Raw genomic sequence first — 20,131 nt, forward strand, 5'->3', positions numbered from 1 at the left:
TCTTTTAAAAGACCTGTTCTCACTGCAAAAGATCACTTGAGAGTTTCCTCTAGGAACTGTCCTCTTCAAAAACAAGATTCTCTTTGGCCCATGACTTCACCTACTGCCATTCAGTGGGAGTTCTGTAAGCTGGTAAACTGGCAGGGACCATATATCCACTTATCAGTCCTCTTCTCCCTCGAATTAGCATTAAAAGGGCAGGAAAAGCCAGTTCAGTGGAAGTCAAGTCTGCACAAGGCAAGGAGGCATGGTAAAGACAAATGCCAGCATGCCAGATACTCTGCAGATGGACTCATTATTATTCCTCAGAGGAAGGCTGCCAAACATCACAAACATGGGGTCACTTCACTGTAGCTTTCATTATCTGCTAAATTAGGGCCCTTTCACTTGAAAGTATTTCCTTTTTTTTCAGGCAGACAGGAAGTATAGGTGTTGAACCACTCAGGTTACCTATAGCCCTTGGTATTGTATGTTTAAAGATTATTTCCATGGGGAGCCAGCAGGATTAAGCTGTTAACAAAAGCCTTTTGGCTAAATACGGTTCCCTTTTTCCTTTTTTTTTCCACCCAAGTGAAAATTTACCAAATACAGTTAAAGCTGTGTAGACTCCAATCGAAATTTTCTGAAAAGCACACTTTTAGAAGATGAAATAGCACCTTGAACATAAATCCTGATTTGCTTGTTTGACACAAGACATTTCAGGTGAAACATAAAAAACTATGTCCATACATAGATGGCACCTCTCAGCCCTAGGCATCTTTCCCAGGGTGGATGTTGAGAGCTAACAGTTAGTTCTCAGCAGAAATTGCAAATGTCATGTAATTTAATAGAGTCTATACAGTATAGGGTTGAGACAAAAATCATATACCCCTCTTCTTCTTACCCCCTCCTCTCCCTTTCTTTTTTTTTTTTTAATTAATATATTTTAAAATATTTTTTCAAATAATGTATTCCTTACTGAAACACCTCTTTCTATTAACCTCAGGTCTATTTTAGTGGTGCAGGTGAAGACTAAGTAAAAATGTCTGACTGCATGTGTTTAAGGAGAATTATTTCTGAAATTAGGTATTACTAGCATGTATGAAAGCTTCATTAAAGAGTTACAGGATAAAGGTATCTGTATCAAATTTTTGTCATAGTCCCTCAGCCATATACCATCTAGATTTATTATATTTAATTTTTTTTTTCCCCCTAATGCGAGTCATAAAAAAGGCACACTGCACAGGGATGTAACTGTGAAAACTCTGTGGTTACTGACAAGCTGCCTGGGACAATCCTGTGGTTGCCTAAATACACCAATGCCCTGGTTCCACCGCTGTGGAAATTACCATTCATGGTTTTACCCTCTCCTGAACAAAGTTTCTGTGACCCCTCTTTTCCTATTACCAGCGTTACAGACTCCGTGTCACTTCCAGTTTATTGCCAGGATATAAAGGAGTACAATCAAAGGACTCAGTTACTTCAGCTTTCTATGCAATTTAGGATCAATTTCAAATGTGCCCACCTTCATTTAAAAGTCTTCTGCTTTTCAGCCCTCTTCAAAGACAGCCTCTGTTTCCTTCCCTCCCCCACCACATGCATGTTCTCTTTTTCCACATACATTTTCATCATACATTAGATTCTTCCTTTTCCTAGACACAGCCTCTGTTATCACTGGCAAAATTCTTCAGTCTGCAGCTCCCTGCACTTGTCACAGCCTTTCACTGGACCCTTTCATTATGAAAATCAGACATATGAACTCCTACATTTGTTTATAACTTCTAGCTGCTAACAGGATGCTATAACTCGTGAAAAAAATTTGCTGGCAACTCTGCTTCAGTACCTTTGTCCTTGTAAATCATTTAGTGAAATGCCATTCTGCATGTAACACCCAGCAGAAAATAAAGTTGCCCTTCCAGCTAGCTCCCGTTTTCATGATTTACACAAAGCATTACACTCCTGTAAATCTTTATCACAGCTCACAAACTTCACTTTTCAAATGATCTCCTTAAAAAACCAAAATTAATTAATTCTGATGCCATTTCCCCCTTACCAGCTTCTGAAACATTTCAATGCATTACAGATCAGTTTTTCCGCCTCCAACAATCAAAGCATCTGTGATTCACTGCACAAATCCTCACATGCCCCCACCACCCTGCAAAGAAAATTCAAAACATTTTAGCAGAAGAATGGGGAACGCAAAAGTGTTTCCTTTGACAGCTCATTCGCTCACTTCTATCTTTTATTTTGGTTATTTTCAGAGGTTGGAATGCTACTAGCACTCAAAGGAGAAAATGGAAGAACAGGATTCAGAACCAAAAAGTGACTGGTTAATTCTAGTTTTTTAACAAACCCACAATTAAAGGGATAAATCCTATCTTTATTTAAGTCTTGAAGAACTTCTGCCTTGAAGAACTTTCACAGGGATTACAACACAACCTCAAGAGGCCTATAGAGTGAGGAACATGCAAAAAATGTAGTTTTCACAGTAAACTGGCTTAAACACATTACATTCTCCACAAACATTAATACAAACTTAAAACCATGTTTGCAGTTGTGGAATTCTAGTACTTAGTCTCCCTGTCTGCCAGCAGAGAAAAAAATAAAAAATTCCTGGGGAGAAATCCAACTTTGCCAGGTGCCAGTGATGTCTGCAAGTTTTCTGCACGCTGAGGATACAAAATGTGCAGGTGAATGTACACAGGCACAAAGTGGTTCAATACACTCCCTACAGTATCACTTGAAGTTGTACAGTATGATGCTATGCTTCTGTGAATAAATAGAACCTCCAAGAAATAAAACTGCTACCAATGCTTGTGGCCGGCAGTAAAAAAGCAAATTCTTTCTAAGAATGACTAAATAAACAACTTTGTATTTTATGCCTTTTACACTAACAGAGTAATTTCATATAAAAGCTTCCTGTTCGGATTTATATCAGTATCAGTTTTCTCTTACCATAAATTTTAGGGCACCTCAGATCATTAAATTATTGAATTAATTAAGTCTAAGGATGAATCAGAGGCCTTTTTAAAAAGAGTGCCCAATACATCAGTGGAAGAAACTAATGACAGAAAATGCCTTAGAAGCTTCAACAATCAGAAGACAACTTTTTTAGGTTATCAAGAAAGTTTCTCTAATATGTTAATTGACCTGGGTTTCAGATTATCTGAAACCTTTTTAAATGCCTGCTGCTGAAGCTGAGGGCAACATAATTTGAACCCAGAAGAATCAAAACCACATTTTTAACAACTTGAACACAAGGCCCTAAATCCCACAAAATATTATCCTTCAGGACACATGTTGACTTCTTTTAGCCAGTACCTCTTTGCAGTGTGCAAAAGGACAGCAGTAGCACAACCACATATTTGTCATACAAAAATGGTCTGTTCATATCATTGTCTGACAAAGCACCTTTAGTAACAAAGCACCCTATTCAGAGATTTAATTTTTGCAGACATTTGTATGCCAAATTAAAAAAAAAAAAAAAAAAGAAATCTCTATGATGGTGGGTTTAATGAGGTACTCTGTTATTCTCTGTAATAAAAATTAAACGAGAGAGAGACAGAATTCTTCAGCTTAATTGCCACATCTGTTATTAGGCACTTTACTTTGATTGACTGGAGTGTATGTGTCAGAGACTGTGCCAGAAAACAGGCAAACTTTGTAAAGTAGACTTATAACTTATAGCCCAACTGGCACTAGCAGCATCTCTGTTACAGCTTCTGCTGCCTCTCAGTTAAAACTAAAAGAACCTTGGCCTTGGTTCAGTCATTCATTATAAATTGAACTAAGTATTTCAAATTATACCTCTTTTTTTTTTCTTTCTTTTCTTTCTTTCTTAAAGGTAAATTAAAAGCAGCCCCTGCTTTCAGAAGGAATAACAGTGGTTAACTTAATGTCTGAATGTGTCATCTCTCATTAATGGATGACAGAGACATAAACAACCAAAAATCTCGAAGTTGCACCACATGAAATTTCACGTTCAGCGTGCATCTGCTGCCTTATTTTGCCAGCAGGTGAGCAAGGGGCTGAGGGGACAGTGACAAACAGCACAGCTTTTGCAGAGTGACTGGACAATCACAGTGAAGGAGCTCCTAGAAAGAGCAAAAATGGAATGGACAGTCTCCTCTGATCTGCATGGAAACTTGGATAAAACCTGAACTCAGGAATTGTCTTTCTCTGAAATCCACATATCATGACACCTGGTGAAAACCCCAGCTATTTTGAGCTAGCCAATAACTGGCTGTATGACCAGCTGATTTTATTTTGGCTCTAGAACCCAAACTCTTAGCATCTACTGTCCTGACGTAGCAAAATGACACTTTCTCCCTCAACTAACTTTTTTTTTTTCCAATTTCACACAGGCTTTCTACCAAGAGCACAGAAATGTATGTTGCTATTGTAAGCATGAAGACAGACAGGCCAGCTGCAGTATTGCTGAAAACTGCTTTTCATCCACTTCATCCAGTAAGGAGCACGGGATTATTTGACCTTCCTTACCAATTTTCTCTGCTGCCCCAGAGAGTGCAAAGAAAGGTAAAAGTATGTGTGGAAGAGCAACAAAAAACTGCACCAATATCCACTGCATCTGCTTCTGAAAGGCAGAAGGATGCTGCTGTGCTGGAAGCTGAAGCAAAGCTGTCCACCATGGGCTGGGTGAGCGATGGGCACTTGGCCTGACCCAACCTGTCAGCTGCCCACTGAACTAATCCATGTATAAATCTTTCTTCTCTCTGGAGGGCAGATTGGGACACTCTAATTCTCCTCCTCCAGGAGAGCAAGTGACTGTTTTTTGGAAGGAGCCTGCCCCAATGGGTGAGACAAGCCAGGGCAGATGCTCTTTGTCACTGGCTGAAGGTTTTTGTTGGGCCCTCAGGAGTTCAAGGCTGCTCCATGCTACAAGGGGGTCCAGAAAGTTTACACATGGCTCTCTACTTTAAGGTCTCTTCTTTTGCAAATACCTGTTTTCCCTCATCCTAGTGAATACAGCAAAAGATACCACTCACTTAAGCACATTTATTTTAGATACACATTATGTAATAATCTCACATACGGCATTTTAATTGACATAACTAAGTGATCTACAACACTTCTAACACTGCAAGGCCTTTTGTTTCTTTTTGTTCTGTCAAGAGGCTACTCTTAATAACCACACTGTACATGGAAAGTATTCGACTCCAGTCTGTCTAAGTGTTTCATCTTGTTTCACAAAACCAGTCAATAGCAGAGCTGAAAACAGAATTTAGGTCTGCTACTCTCCATTTTCAACCCACCCTCAGGACCCATGCCTCCAGTTTGATACTCTGCCACGATGGCAATGACATGAGCATGGTGGTACTAACTGGGTGTAGCAAATCAGGAAATACAAACTTCTGGGTCCTAAACATTTACAAAGGAATGACTACACCCAATGTCACGACTGAGAGAATTTTTTTTTACAGATTTGAGTCACCTCTGAAGAGGCCAATAATGCCTTCTTGTCAGTCTGCTGTTTCACTTCTTTGTTTTTCTCATTGGTGTTCTTGCTGGAATCAGCAATGAAGGAAAACACACACATATGCCTGAGAGAAAACATCAGTGTAATAAAGCTTTGCTATTTCGCTGGAGATAGGCCATGCTACAAAAAGCAGGGTAATTTTCGGAAGTCTATTGAGAGACTCCCACAAGAGAAGGAGATAAAGTGAGTATCTAGAAGGGAGGCTCGAGAAACATTACTCAGTGGCATTAGACATTTTTGGACTGATTGCAATGGATTTCTACTTAATTCCAAAAAACCCCCTTGCGCAGACCAAGAGGCAGCATCAGTAACCCCAAGCTTTCTTCACAACTTGTCTCATTGCTAGATGAGAAAGGGCATTTCCTCCCTGCATCCTGACACTACTTCAGCAAGCCAGCCAAACAAAAATCTCTTTTCTGAAGTTGATCCACTGTCAAAATACGCACAGAAAGGTTGGCAATCTGCAAAAGCACAAAAAAATCTTCTCCTGCATATTAGTGGTGCAGACCAGAACCCCAAACCACTGCATCCTTTGAGGTTCACTTACCATGAATGCATATCCTGGCTGTGATTATTCATACATAATGCAAATTGGCATGAACTAGTGTTCAGCAAGAAAGAATGAAGCATATCTAAAACAAGCATTAATGTTGCAGAGGAACAATATTGTTCCAGAGATGAGATTAAGTCTCACAGCTCTCTGAAATGGGTTATGGAGATGGAAAAGTCCACTGACAAGAAGAGGGGATACTTAAAACAAGGAAGCTTCTCTCTTACTATGTTTTTGTTTTACTATTTCAACAACTACTCACCCAATCTCCTTACTCAATAATTAAAAATGCTATCTTTTCTGGGTCCAGAGTTAAACAAGTTCCCTGGAAGTAGTGATATTTTTTCTTCAGCACCATCTTCTCTTTTGAAGTGATGGTGGCCTGTGGCATACCTGCAGAGTAGAATCTGCAGTGTGTAGACCCTTTAATCCAGACCAACCCTAAAGCACAAAGAGCACCGTATGTACTCTCAGCAGAGTCCATCACAGTGCTGGCAATTCTGCTTTTGTCTAAAAGAAAATTTAATTATCTATTAAAAAGAAGCCAGTTGTTCTGGCTTTGGTGGAGGCAGCCTTGGTACATTTGGATGACACAGATGTGTGTGTCTTCACAAATCCTAAAATGCATCAACAATGGGTCTGGCATCATGAACTTTCACCTCAGTTACTCTGGAAGTTCAGTGATCTCACTTGAGTCACTCCTGGTTTACTAAATGCAAGTAAGAGTAAGAAAACTGGATTCTCTGTACAGTCACTCCTTTTATTTTAAAAGAAATAAAACTAGCTAAATTTAAAAAAAACAACAAACAAACAGAAATTACATTCTTTGCAGTTGGATAAAATCTTCATGAACTCTACCCCTCAATTTAAAATGCACATTTCAATCTCACTGGCAGGTACCCTTCAGAAACACTTGTTATCTGCAGTATCAGTCTGGGGAAGGGGGGAAAAAAAAAAATGAAGACGAAGGAGAAAAAAAAAAAAAAAAAAAAAAAAAGATTAAAAGATCAAGTTACTCTTCACTTCCAAACAAGCCCGGCCACAGCTGTACATCAGCTTCCGAGCAACTGCTCTACAAACACACAACAGGGCTTCTGTCTTCCCACAGGGTTTGCTCGGGTCACCCGCATGTGGCGTGGATTAAAAAGGCAGGAAAGCTCCATTACGGAGCGAGCAGAGCCACGAGTTAAACGGGGGAGCCGGTGGTGCTGCTGGTAAATATCCTGTCCTGTGCTCCATCCCGAGGGGGCTCCCCCAGATCCGGAGGAGCCCACACACAGCTCTGGAAAAAAAGAGAGGCCCAAATCATCATTCTGCTTCCCTACTTTCACTGTCTAAGCAGGAAGAAGTTGGGAGGGAAGGTGAGAGGAATGACGGGTTTGTCTTTACAAACAAGCTGTGGGTCTGCTGGTAAGATGCAGCTATCAGTGAGAGACGACAGAAACAATGAGATGAATTCCACTGAAAGATGAAAGAGGCACTGAAAGAGCACCATCAATTCCACAAGAGTTAAGAATTAAGAAGGGATTATGCATTGGGGCAGGGGGGAAGGTATCGCAGGTATCAGGCATTCCAGGCAGTCTGTACCTCTCAAGTCCCTGAGCCTGTGGGGAAAGAGAAGGGACAAGCGGCCGGGAATTAGGATAAAAAGGAGGCTGCGCCCTCCAAAAATTTGAGAGACCCCAGGGGAATGCCCCATAGCCTCTCTCCCTTTATTCGCATAAAGTAAAAGGACTGCTCTGTCTCCTTTTTTGGACATAAATCTCTAGCGTTTGTAGATTAATTTTCCTGACAAAGGAGACCAGAGAGTTAAGAGTGGTTTTCATAGGCAAAAAGAGGATATGAAAGAGGCAGCCTCTGATTTTCAGTGGTGACAGTGATGGACTCAGGCAGCCTGTGCAGATTGTGAGATTTTTCTTATGGTGGAAAACAGCAAAAAGGAAAAGTGACCCACAGCACAGTTAGGGAATAAAGCCAAACCTCTTTGCAGGGTGTGATCAGTAACTCTGGCCATCATCAGGTGCCACCTCCCATGTGCTGGAGAAGTCACTGCAGCCCTCAAGGCTGCAAAGGCAAACCAGCTGTTTTTAAACAAATACATTTCTAATTGAAGAGCTCTCCACTCCAACTGCTGTGTCCTATTTACTCGCTAGATTTCCAGCCCTGCTGCCTTTGGGACCAAGACTGCAACAGCTCACAACCTGTCAGGGATGTTTCTTCACGTATCAAGTGCTCTCAAACCCTTTGAAGAGGGTTTATAAATCACCAAACAGATGTTTCCCACAAACACACAGCCATTATTTGTGCTGAAGTTCCAGAGATCATAAGATGTGTGTATTGACAGACCAATGTGGTCCAAAATTTGTTAAACACTTTAGGAGACTAAAACTCAGCTACACATGCACAAAAGCACACAGAAGGAAGCAAGGGAGCAAAGCAGCAAAGGAAGTGGAAGATCCACTTGGCCTGTTGGCATACTTCGTCTTATTCCCACTAAGTCTGCTCTGAATGCTGTGTTACATGTGTTTTGCTGATTCCTGACAGCAGCTTCTAAAAAAACATAAACAAATCAATTATGTCATTTTGTACTTAAAACTTAACCAGACCGTGACATGTGCATACACACAAACACACATGTCTTTTTATTTTTTATTTTTTTTTTGAAAACTTGCAAGTGCTTCCAGTGTGTTCACATTCTCAGGGTGATCAAGCTTGGTCTGACTATTGGCTTTTGGAGGATCTGATGCCAGTCAGCCGTGCATAATGGGCTCTTTGTCTCACTGTCACATGAGCAGCATTGTGTTACAATCATTGTCACTCTGGGCTCAAACTGCAAGGCATGCTTTCACACAAAACACTCACTTTGGGGGCTCCTTTTGGCAGAGCCCTGAGATCGAAAACTCTTTTGCTGCACTTTAGTTAATCAGCCCAGCAACGCTGAAACTTTAAAAGTCAGGATTCAAAAGCTCTCATCCAAATCAACCGATTATGAAGCTTCTCTATGGGCCACATGAAGAGCAGGGCAAGTAACGTAACATAACCATCATTTATTTAAAGCACTTTAAATCGCTTTTCCTAGACCCTATGACAGCAGACAATTGTGCTCCAAATAACACAATGTGGGGGATGGGAAAAAACCCAAAAACCCAAGTCAAAGTTATCTCCACCTTGAATATTTTTCTCCTGCACTTCAGAAAAATGCCTGCAAGATAAAATCAAAACATTTCCACAGGACAAAGACAAGTAACTTACCAGGTGACAATGTTATTTTACTACTTGCTCTATAAATCCTTTAAATTCCCCAAGAACACCCGACCTCTCCCCTGCCAAAAAAAATTCTGAAAAATACATAGACAAGACTTCCGTACAGGAGGAACTTCAAAAGTTGCTTTAAACATGCTGAACTCATTGAAACCCTGCACGGATGTCTCTGCTTTCATTCATGGAAAGTATTCTCACAGGGCTGAGACCAAACCATGTTAAGAACAACATCCTCCTGCCCGTACTGTCTCTTGAAAAAATTCATACTGGAAATTTTTGTCTTGTACAGCTACTCTTGAAATACAGCACTCTGAAGAGGACTGACAGGACCTAACCCTGAAGGAAACAGGCACTGTGTGGGAAGAATTCATGACATAGTGCCTGTGATGTGCAGAAAACTTTGGGAAGCAATGGCTTCTTCCCAGAAGAAATGGGCTGTGCATGGAACAACAAGCTACCAGCTCGCGTACCATCTTCTGTCCAGCTCGTTTTTCTTTCCTTTGCAGTCCATCAAAGTAACATAACTTCTTCTGAGCCCTGGTTTGGTGTTCCACCCTGGTACTGCTCATATGTGGGCCAGGTACCCTAAGCACACATTAGCCTTCCTCTGGATCAATTTTCTTTATTAAGCAGTCTGAGCCAGCCTTCCTCCCTCTCTACACCCTCCACTGCAGACCCTTCCAGATGAGCACTGCCCGGGCGAAATATCACCACAGTGGGTCAGGGCCACCCTGACTCTTGCCTGGACAATTCCACCCAGACCACAAACCCTTGATGGTCTCCTCTTGTCCAGCCTGACAAATTCACCTTCTGCATCATCCTAAGGTCATGACTTCTCTGAGATGCCCTTTGCCTTTCATGGTCTCTTCCCATACCCAGCATTTCCAGTACTTTTCAAGATGCTGACCCTTTGTTTGGTGAGGCCTTGGTTCCAGCCATCATTGGCAAGATACTGGTACCACAGAGAAATAGTCCTTCACCATTTCCTATCTGAAGAGCCCCATCTGAAAAAGAGCTAATATTAATCCCTTTAAATGTATGAACTTCCATTGACTTTTCACAAATAAGAATGTGACTTTAACCGGACACCTGTCTTTGTTATTTCATTGTCTCCTTATTTCCTCTTGCCTTTTGTCTTGGAGTTTAGATCACAAAAGACAAGATCATTTTTTGCTACTGTTCTTCTGTTGTGTATCTCCTGCGGCTGCAGGGGTGGACACTAGAACCATACAAGCTGCAGCTCTTTGTGCCAGTGATCCTAATTCTAAAATGACATACTAATATGAAGTCTTTCAATTTCTTTGAAAAAATAATTTTGCACACACTTGCACCCCTGTGTGTTCAACAAAAATGATTTGGTAGGCTGATAAGGGTGTTCTTTTACAGCAACAGAAAAACAGAAAATTAAATTTCTTTCCTGAGGCCACACAGCAAGTCAATCTCAAAGTTAAAATCATGTTTTTTGCTGTATCTTCTCATTGTCTTGCACATCAAAAGACCTCAGAATTAGTATCTCACTGCTGACTATGAGTAACTAATTAGATACAAAACACTGATAAAACTGGAAGAGATGGCTGTCCACATTTTAATATAAACCTAACACGAACATCCAAAGGCATGAACCACAAATCCTTACACAGGCAAAACATCAATTAAAGACCAGACAGTTTGAATGGGTTAATTAACATGAATGCTGACACAATCAATAAAGCTATTCCAGCAAAGCAAATCCCGCCCCAGAATATTTCTCCTAGTTTTCTGACAGATGGCTTTGGATGATACATACTCTTTTCATAAGTAAAAAAAAAACAACAACCCTCATTTGGAATAGCAAGACACAGATCCTTCACACAGATGAAAAAATACTGCAGTTATATCTACATTTATGCTATGCTGACTGGAGCATATGAAGTCAGTACTAATTACTGACAAACTAATCTGTTAATATTAAAAATCAGGATCAAATTCCTGGCAGTGAGTCAGTACCATAACTGCTACATACTGAAATTTGATTCCACTGGCATCATTCATCAAGGAAGACACCACTTAACAGGAGTAAGGATGTAAGAACTTTGTCATTTCACTACACCATTCCTGTCCATACCTGAAGAAACACTACTCATCAACACTGTGTTCCATTAAAATAAATTAAAAAACTAAATGGGATCACATCCATCTTACAGCACTGTCTACATAACTTTGGGTTTTTTAAAGCCCAAAATATTTGGGCTTTAAAGTATTTTTAAAGCAGTATATCTTTGGTTAGACTAAAACTGTGTCACACACACAAAGAATTTGTTTTTTACCTTCCTCAAAAGCCACCTGCTTCCCCTAATAATAAGTGAAAATGCTTAGACTAGAAAAAGTGATGTAGAAAAACCACACAAAACTCCTGCCAAGTAATCGGAATATAAATTCAAGGGATCCTTACCAGCTGCAGTCAAAAGCCCACTCCAAACTCTGCTAGATGTTAATCAAACTTAAGTATGTTAATGCACAGTTCCTGTGTTCTTTGCATAGATGACTTAATTGCTTTTGTTAACTGCACTTGCTTCCTTAGGGGGTGCATGTACCCATACAGCTGAACAGCTGATTGTGGAAAACATGGTTATGCAAGTCACCAAAGGACTGTTCACTTGGCTAAACCCTTCTGCTCACCTCAGAACAACTCATTTAACACTGTAACCGCCCCTGGACAGGTCCTCCCACTCCCACCCCACCAGTCACACTTAAAATGACGGCCTTAGCTATCTAAGTAGACATTTAAATGGTAAAATTTATATAGAAAGGGCTAAGGCATCTCCCCCCCACCCCTAACACAAGGGTAGTACAGTTTCTGTCTTTGGGGACTTCAAAACACAGCCAGCCCTGCCCCTGCAGAACTGTGCCACATCTGGACCGTTTTACCACCTGATACACCAGAAAAGGGCAACTCTATTTCCAGGGAAATTAAGTAGACATAGCCAGCTGACTTCACAAGGTCACTGGGCTGCCCGCAGTTTAGATTTTTTTTTGCCAGATATGTACTATAATCATAGTCCACATCTGCCAAATGTGGATATATCTCCAATGTCCATAGGATACAAATTTCATAGCCAGTCCTGTGAACTGCTCTTTTCTGTCAGAGACTTGTAACACTCCAGACTTACAACCACACACTAAGGAGCAAAGCACAAAGCCATGGCACCTCCACAGCGGCCAAAACTAATATGCCACTGATTCACCCCCTGTGGGAGCAGCACACATTTAAATTTGATTGTGTGACAAGGCCACATGGTTGGCTGTGTAAGAAAAAACTAAATGAAGTTTATTACATAATGTGCCATATATTGATGCTGTGCAGGTGCATGAGTTACACAGGCAAATAAGTAGAAACTTGGTCCTAAATTACAGTTTGTCCAGCTTATTAAAGATCTGAAGCACACCTGCCCAGCTGGTCTCTCTGATTTGAGATGGGAAATCAAACTAGACGTGTTAATATGATTTCATTTGCAGGGCCAGTAAGTAGAAAGCAATACAGTTATTTGGCCACCCAGCCTGGTATTTTCCTAGATTCTGTCTCCAGCTCAGATAGTTGCATCCCCACTCCCTCCACTTCAAGAAGAACACACATACCTAATTACATATGCTTTCCTCCAAGTATTGTGCTATTGGGCACAAATACCATTTAGGGATGTTGACAAGGCAACTGAAGCCAGCTTTCAGTTTCAGTCTCACATCAGACATGCTACTCAATCAAAGAACGCAAGACTTTTCAGAAAAGATCTGCAGCTTATCTGCTGAGAAACAAATGCTACTCTCCAGACTTGTCTTTTCGGTTTTTTGTTCTTTCTTCTTCCAAGATGCTGGATAAAAACATTTTTCCTATAGACAGTCATTATGTTAATCAGCTTTCGAACACATTGCTGCCAAAGCTCAGTTACCAACTTGATAAAATAAGCTATGAAGCATCTTCTATACTGATGACATGTTCCAAGTGAGGTTTTAAACTCACTCCATAGTGAGAAGTTGGTACTTTGGAAAAACTTCAGAGCTGTATGTGATTCTAGGAAATGCATGCTCGCTTCGACTACTTTTCAGTACTCAATGATTGGCAGCAACATTTAAGTAATTAATAAGATTATCAAAAGCTCTCCATTCCCAGTTCATTCGAGGAAAAGCAGCTGAGTATTTTTCCTAATTGATTTGTGCCTACATTTCCAGATTGAACCTACTCCTTGGCTGAAAGACAAAATAGGAAATGTTTATGCTACTATTACTGTCGCCAAAAGAAAATCTGTGCAGGATACCACACAACTGAGAATTTCTCTAGGCAGCTTCTGCTGAGAGACATATGCTGGAATGGAATCAAGGTATTAAACAGATGTGCATTTTCACGTGCAGGTCACGCTAATTTACATCTATACACAAGCATCCCTCTATTCCAGTGCATACACTCGCTCCAATCTCTGCTCACGCCTGCCAAAAGCCTTCCGTGAAAACGAAGCATAACCTTTAAAAACAGACACTTAACGGGAAAAAAAATAATAATAAAAAAAAGTGCTCTGAAGAGAAGCTGAACCGACTCGTCCACTCTCGGGACCGCATCCCGCCCCACCATCCTGTCACCCCGCACGAACGCGGGGACAAACACGCCTGGATGCTCTGCAAAGGCGGAGGCACCGAGGTCGGCTCCGCATCCCACCCACTGCCCGAAGGATGCTTCTGCCGAGGGAAAACCCCGCTCCGGGAGCGATGCCGCCTCACCCAGGCTTCCTCCCCGAAGCTGCCGCACCCTGCATCTGCGGCCGGGCCGGGCCGGGACGGGACAGGACGGGACAAGTCCGGTCAGTGCCTACCTGTCCCGCGGGCGCCCTCCCCGTCCGACGGGCCGCCGGGAGCCACCGCCGGGAGCCGCCGCCGCCGGGACTTGAGCGAGGGGCGGTGAGAGCGGCGGGGCCCAGCCCCTCCTCCGCCGGCCCCGGACCGCCCCCGGCCAGACCCACAGACACTTTTAACCGCTTCCCCGCGCTCCGCCCGCCACTCTCGCTCGGGCCGCCGTGCCGAGCGGGCGCTGCCTTCCCTCAGTCCCGGGAGCGCTGCCCTCAGCGGGCGCTGCCTCCCCTCAGTCCCGGGACCGCTACCCTCAGCTGACATGCAGGCAAAGTGCGAGCTGCGTAGGGACCCCATGGGGAATTTTATTCGGCCTAGTGAAAGATAGGTACCTACGCAGCAGGTTGTGGAGGAGTGAAGTCGTGTTTTCAAACAACTAAATGCTTAAGTTCCCCTCATGAGGGACTAATAACTCAGGCCCGTCAGGAGATTCAAATATACAGAAAAAGAAACGTCATGTGCTCTTCGCCAGAGCGGCTTCGGGAAGGAAGAGCAGGACGACTTAAACGTATTCTCGCATATTTAAGATAATTCGCAAGAAATACTGAACTTCTAAATTTTTTTTTTTCCCTATCTGAACATGCTGTCTCGGAAGCGTTAATTCGGTCGCTGCTTGGCTCGGTTTTTGCCAGCGGCGGGCGCGTCCTGGAGCCGGCGCCATCGGCTCTGCGGGACGGGGAGGAACGTTCCAGCACCTTCTCCGAGAAGCCCCATCCGTAGTCCCGCACGCAACTAAAACCCGACCGGGCCACCCCATACAGCTTTTCTCCCATGGCCGTGAGGTCTGGGGGTGCTGAGGGTGCTGTCCCCAGGCGCTCTTGGGTTCCTGGGTGCGCGGCTTAGTGCAGCCCAGGCTGTGGGGATGCCGAATGGCCGCACCTGTGGGTGATCCCACATGGATCGGGGAGTGTCCAGTGTGTGACAGGGTGCTGGTGCCGCTCGCCATCCCCGGCACAGCCGGGCTGGGTGGGCACTGCCTGGAGCGGCGCGGGCTGGGGGCAGAAGCAGCGGCGCTGCCGCCTGAGGAGGCGCAGGGGGAATCGGAGTTGGCCCTTGAGGCCCAGGCGGGCCTGCAGAAGGGGGAGCCCGGCAGTGGGAGCTCAGTGCCCATGGCGGGAGCTCATGCAGGGGTGCCTGACGGGAGCTGGGGCTATCCATGGCTGGTGCTGAGGTGCTGGATGGCCGCTCCTTCCTGGTGCCAGGTTGTGCATCAGTAGGATGAAGCTGCGGCAGTTCGCAGGAGCTTGTCCGAGGCACAGTATGAACTGATGTGGTGCCGAGGGAGATCGTGGCAGTAACACCATAGACATGTGGGGACACCAAGTGGCCAGAGGGACTGCGTGGGTTTGGGACGGCTGTGGGCTGTTGGCACCGAAGTCCTGCCGTGTGGGGGGATTGCAGGGGCACAGCAATGTCGAGAAAGTTGTTTTGAAGCGGGTTGTGGGTCTCCTGCTGATGGAAAGGGGCTGGGGGTCCCCCTCATACCTTGCAAGGTTGGGGAGCTTTTCTCAGGAGTCACTGGGGCCTGTGAGTCCCTGAGCAGCCTGGTGAGCCCAATGGTCCTGAGATGGAGACCTGGCCACCGAGTCCCCATTTGGAGAGCAAGTGGCCACTGCTGCATCGCCAAGAGCTGGTACCAGCTGGTCCCAGAGCTCGTCTGTCACCTGCAGGTGGAAGGGGAAATGTCCTTCCTGAGGCCCTGGATGGGCAGAGCCGTTGAAATGCAAACGTGGCAGAAATGGTGATGCAGCTGGAGATGGAGACAGGGTCTACATAAGAGAGCCTAAAAGGGAGCCAAAGACTTGGCTGCAACCATAACGTGAATGTAGGTCTAGGAGGGAACGAAATACTATTTTCTTACACAACCTCGAGTATTAGGAATGACAATACAAAAGATAAAAAAACGATGAATGTAAGCATTAGCGAACTAGTTATGATGAATGTGTTAGATTAAAAGAGTGTGCTGTGTTTGTAGCTGTAAGAAAATAAAAGCACAAGTTATATAAGACCCCAAAACCTTAAGACTATAATATTTCGAAAATGAAACAAGGCGGATGGTGAACATATAAATAATCTCTGTAAGATGAGCGTGGTGGAGATGCACATGGAGGTGTGGTGTTAACCCCCTGCATGCTCCCTCCAGCCGGGCCAATAGCGATGTGCTTTAGTTTGCAGTTCGTGACTGTGGAGTAGATTGGTGCCGTGTCCCGTGTAGGTGGAAGGGGATGTGTCCTTGCTATGGCCCTAAGTGGGGGCAGAGTTGTAGTTGAGATGCAGACATGGCAGAGATGGAGATGCAGCTGCAGATGCTGACAGGATGTAGTTAAGAGAGACTCAATGGGACAGAGAAAGTCCTTACATCTTGATTGCGTTGATTGTTCATTCCAAACATTCTTTTTTAAGCTCATGGAGTTTGCTGGGTTTAGTTTAGTTTGGTTGATGCAAGTGGATCAGCTCCTGTTTGCCAGGGCAGCAGGGGCTGAGCAGGGCCATGGGGTGATTCTGCATGGACACTTGTCCAAGCCTGCAGAGGGGCTCATGCCTGGGGCACTTGGCTCTGTTGGTTTCTTTTCCCAGTGGGTGTGATGTATCAGAGAGGAAAGATGGATGTGGATATTTGTGGGTGCACAGGTATAAGGAAGCAGAGCTCGCTGTCCAGGCCTCCGATGAGTTCTGTTTGGGCTCTGTGCAGCTTTGTGTTGAGCTTGGCTGTTGCTCATTGACCTGAGGAGTTGCAGGTGCTGTCCTGTGTGATTGTGGTGGACAGAGCAGGGCCTTGGGATGATCCTGCACGGAATCCTGTCTGTTGCTGCAGATGAGCTCATGCGTGGGGCACTGTCTCTCTGCCCAACGTGTCTGCTGGTTGTGGAGGCCAGGGGAGAAAGGTCAGGGCTGGCAGGAGGTGTGGGCCAAAGGGCTGCTGGCAGCAGGTGCCGTGCCCAGAGGCTGTGGGGCTGGCATCACCTGGGGTACGAGTAGGTTGGGTGTGAGCTTCCAGCTGTCCTGCAGCTGCAGAGTATGTGTCGATGAGCCTTTGGAGCTGGGCAGGGAAGCTGGCAGCTGGCAGGGCTGGTGCTGGGGGCTCTGTGTAGTTATCTATGCCCGTGCTGTCAGCAGTGTCCAGCCAAGTGAGAAAGCAGAAGGAGCCTCCAGCAGCAGCCTGGCCCATCCAGAGCAGAGCCTTCAGAGGGGCTGTGGCTCCTGGACAGCCTGTGTGTCCTGGCCATGGAAAGGTGTGGGTGCCTGAGGCCTTGGCACTTACGCTTCCATTCTGTGTGCAGTCAGGTTCCTGTTCTGGACGCAGCAGCCTCAGCAGCCACTGCAGGCCTACCCTGAGCAGGGGAGGAGCAGCGTCATCTGCCTAGAGAGATTGGGCAATGAAAATGCTTTCCAAACCATAGCGTGCCCAGGACATTACGATTCCTGGTTCCGTCGGATCTGCAGCCAGGGACAGGTGCTGCATTCTGGCATTTCCTCCTTGCAGTGTCAGTAGCAGAATAAGCCATTGGTTTGGGCAGTGCTCCCCATGGGGATCCAAGTGTGGACGAGCTTGGCTACTTCTCTTCCAAATGGCCAGAGGCCAGACAGAGTGCATCACCTGTGGGATGAGCAGGTTGGGTGTGAGCTTCCAGCTGTCCTGCAGCTGCAGAGTATGTGTCGATGAGCCTTTGGAGCTGGGCAGGGAAGCTGGCAGCTGGCTGGGCTGGTGCTGGGGGCTCTGTGTAGTTATCTATGCCCGTGCTGTCAGCAGTGTCCAGCCAAGTGAGAAAGCAGAAGGAGCCTCCAGCAGCAGCCTGGCCCATCCAGAGCAGAGCCTTCAGAGGGGCTGTGGCTCCTGGACAGCCTGTGTGTCCTTCTGGCCATGTCTGGCTGGGCGCTGCCTGGATTGGCGCGGGCTGGGGGCAGAGGCAGCGGCGCTGCCGCCTGAGGAGGCGCAGGGGGAATCGGAGTTGGCCCTTGAGGCCCAGGCGGGCCTGCAGAAGGGGGAGCCCGGCAGTGGGAGCTCAGTGCCCATGGCGGGAGCTCCCAGGGTGCAGGGGTGCCTGACGGAGACTTGTGGGCAAAGTGGTTAGCTTCAATGACAAATAGGTCTGTCAGCAAAGGTGGAAATATGTAGTAGAAGTACAGGAGTGCAATTGGTGCTGAATTGTAGAGGAAGCATCAGAAATATAGAAGATAATCTGTAGTAATAAAAAAGAGGAAGCATTAGCAAAGTAGTTACGATGAATGTGTTAGATGAGAATAGCGTGGTATGTTTGTAGCTGTAGGACAATAAAAGCACAAGTTGTATATGACCCCAACCCCTTAGGACTGTAGTATTTCGATAACCAAGCAATGGGGATGCTGAACGTGTAAATAATCTCTGCAAGATCAGTGTGGTGGAGTTGTACATATATTGTAGTACGTTTATTCAGTTCTGTTATAATTGTTAGTATTTCATCTGTTTCTTACGTTCCTGGTCCTCCCCCATTTACTGCTTTGGTTGGTTCCAGTTGTCTGTTATGTAAACCCCTCTCAGTTTTCCTGACTGTTCCCCGTCAATCACCTTTACCCTGCCCCATCTCCATATCCATCACTGTAAACCCCACCTCTCCTTCCAGCTCCTTCCATGTACATCATCCCTTTCTTGACCTGTTGCTGGTTGTTATGTTCCCGCCTTCTTTGTATCCCCGTTGGTCCCTGACATTGTAACCACCTCCCATTGACGTGTGATTTGGCAGAGCCCGGCAGGATTCGGTGCTATGAAGGTTCAGCAGTGGGATCCCCGGCAGTTCCCCACTCGAGGCGACTGCGCAGTGCCGCAGTGGCACAATAGAGCTAGCCCGGAGCTCTGGTGTGGCCAAGAGACACGTCACACATGGAGGTGTGGTGCTAACCCCCTGCATGCTCCCTCCAGCCGGGCCAATAGCGATGTACTTTAGTTTCCAGTACGTGACTGTGGAGTAGATTGGTGCCGTGTCCCGTGTAGGTGGAAGGGGATGTGTCCTTGCTATGGCCCTAAATGGGGGCAGAGTTGTAGTTGAGATGCAGACATGGCAGAGATGGAGATGCAGCTGCAGATGCTGACAGGATGTAGCTAAGAGAGACTCAATGGGACCAAAGCTTTGGTTGTAGCATGGGATGGATTGGCGTGAATATAATGTGAACGTAGGTTTAAAAGGGAGCACAAATTTGAGGATTAGCAGTGACAATAAAAATGACACCAGTTTGTAGAGTCTAGCATGATCGGTTTTTATAGTGCTATTTCTTTTTACTTTTGAGCTAGTGATGACCGTGCTTTAGATTGACCTGATGAGAGAATTACTGCAAGGAAACAAGTTGTAGTTAAGGAAGCAAAAGACATTTATTCCAAGGGTCAGATAAAGCAAGCAAACAAACAGAGAAAGTCCTTTTACCTTGATTATGTTGATTGGTTAATTCCATAGGTTATTTTTCCTGACACTGATGGAGTTTGCTGGGTTTAGTTTGGTTGATGTAGGTGGATCAGCCCCTGTTTGCCAGGGCAGCAGGGGCTGAGCAGGGCCATGGGGTGATCCTTCATGGACACTTATCCAAGCCTGCAGAGGGGCTCATGCCTGGGGCACTTGTCTCTGATGGTTTCTTTTCCCAGTTCATGTGACGTATCAGAGAGGAGAGATGGAGGTGGATATTTGTGGGTGCGGAGCTTTAAGGAAGCAGAGCTCGGTGTCCACACCTCCTGCCTGATGAGTTCTGTTTGGGCTCTGTGCAGCTTTGTGTTGAGCTTGGGCTGTTGCTCATTGACCTGAGGAGCTGCAGGTGCTGTCCTGTGTGATTGTGGTGGACAGAGCAGGGCCTTGGGATGATCCTGCACGGAATCCTGTCTGTTGCTGCAGATGAGCTCATGCGTGGGGCACTGTCTCTCTCTCTCTGCCCAACGTGTCTGCTGGTTGTGGAGGCCAGGGGAGAAAGGTCAGGGCTGGCAGGAGGTGTGGGCCAAAGGGCTGCTGGCA

General features: G+C 45.3%; 1 protein-coding gene and 1 long non-coding RNA gene across 5 annotated transcripts in view; one reads left to right on the plus strand and one right to left on the minus strand.

Annotated features, from left to right (window-relative positions):
* Positions 1–14,222, minus strand: part of MEGF10 (multiple EGF like domains 10) — an 85,684-nt gene extending 71,462 nt beyond the window's left edge. The window contains exons 1-2 of one of the 4 annotated variants that reach the window (XM_086869696.1): positions 14,034–14,169; positions 2,033–2,134 (exon numbers count right to left, since the gene is read on the minus strand). Coding sequence is in view for 1 of the 4 variants with exons in the window: in XM_086869694.1 (XP_086725820.1) it covers positions 14,034–14,068 (35 nt within the window). In the remaining 3 variants the exon portion in view is untranslated. Of the gene's footprint in view, positions 1–2,032; positions 2,135–11,718; positions 11,937–14,033 lie in introns of those variants that run through there. The other 3 variants (XM_086869695.1, XM_086869694.1, XM_086869697.1) reach the window with 3 other exon arrangements.
* Positions 14,223–14,254: 32 nt separating this feature from the next.
* LOC147647994 (uncharacterized) lies at positions 14,255–18,334 on the plus strand. Its single transcript, XR_015281144.1, has 2 exons — positions 14,255–17,138; positions 17,773–18,334. It is a non-coding gene; the product is annotated as an uncharacterized LOC147647994 (long non-coding RNA).
* The last annotated feature ends 1,797 nt before the right edge of the window (positions 18,335–20,131 follow it).

The sequence above is a fragment of the Cyanistes caeruleus genome, chromosome Z, assembly GCF_971803275.1.
Source record: "Cyanistes caeruleus chromosome Z, bCyaCae1.hap1.1, whole genome shotgun sequence".
Lineage (NCBI taxonomy): Eukaryota > Metazoa > Chordata > Aves > Passeriformes > Paridae > Cyanistes > Cyanistes caeruleus.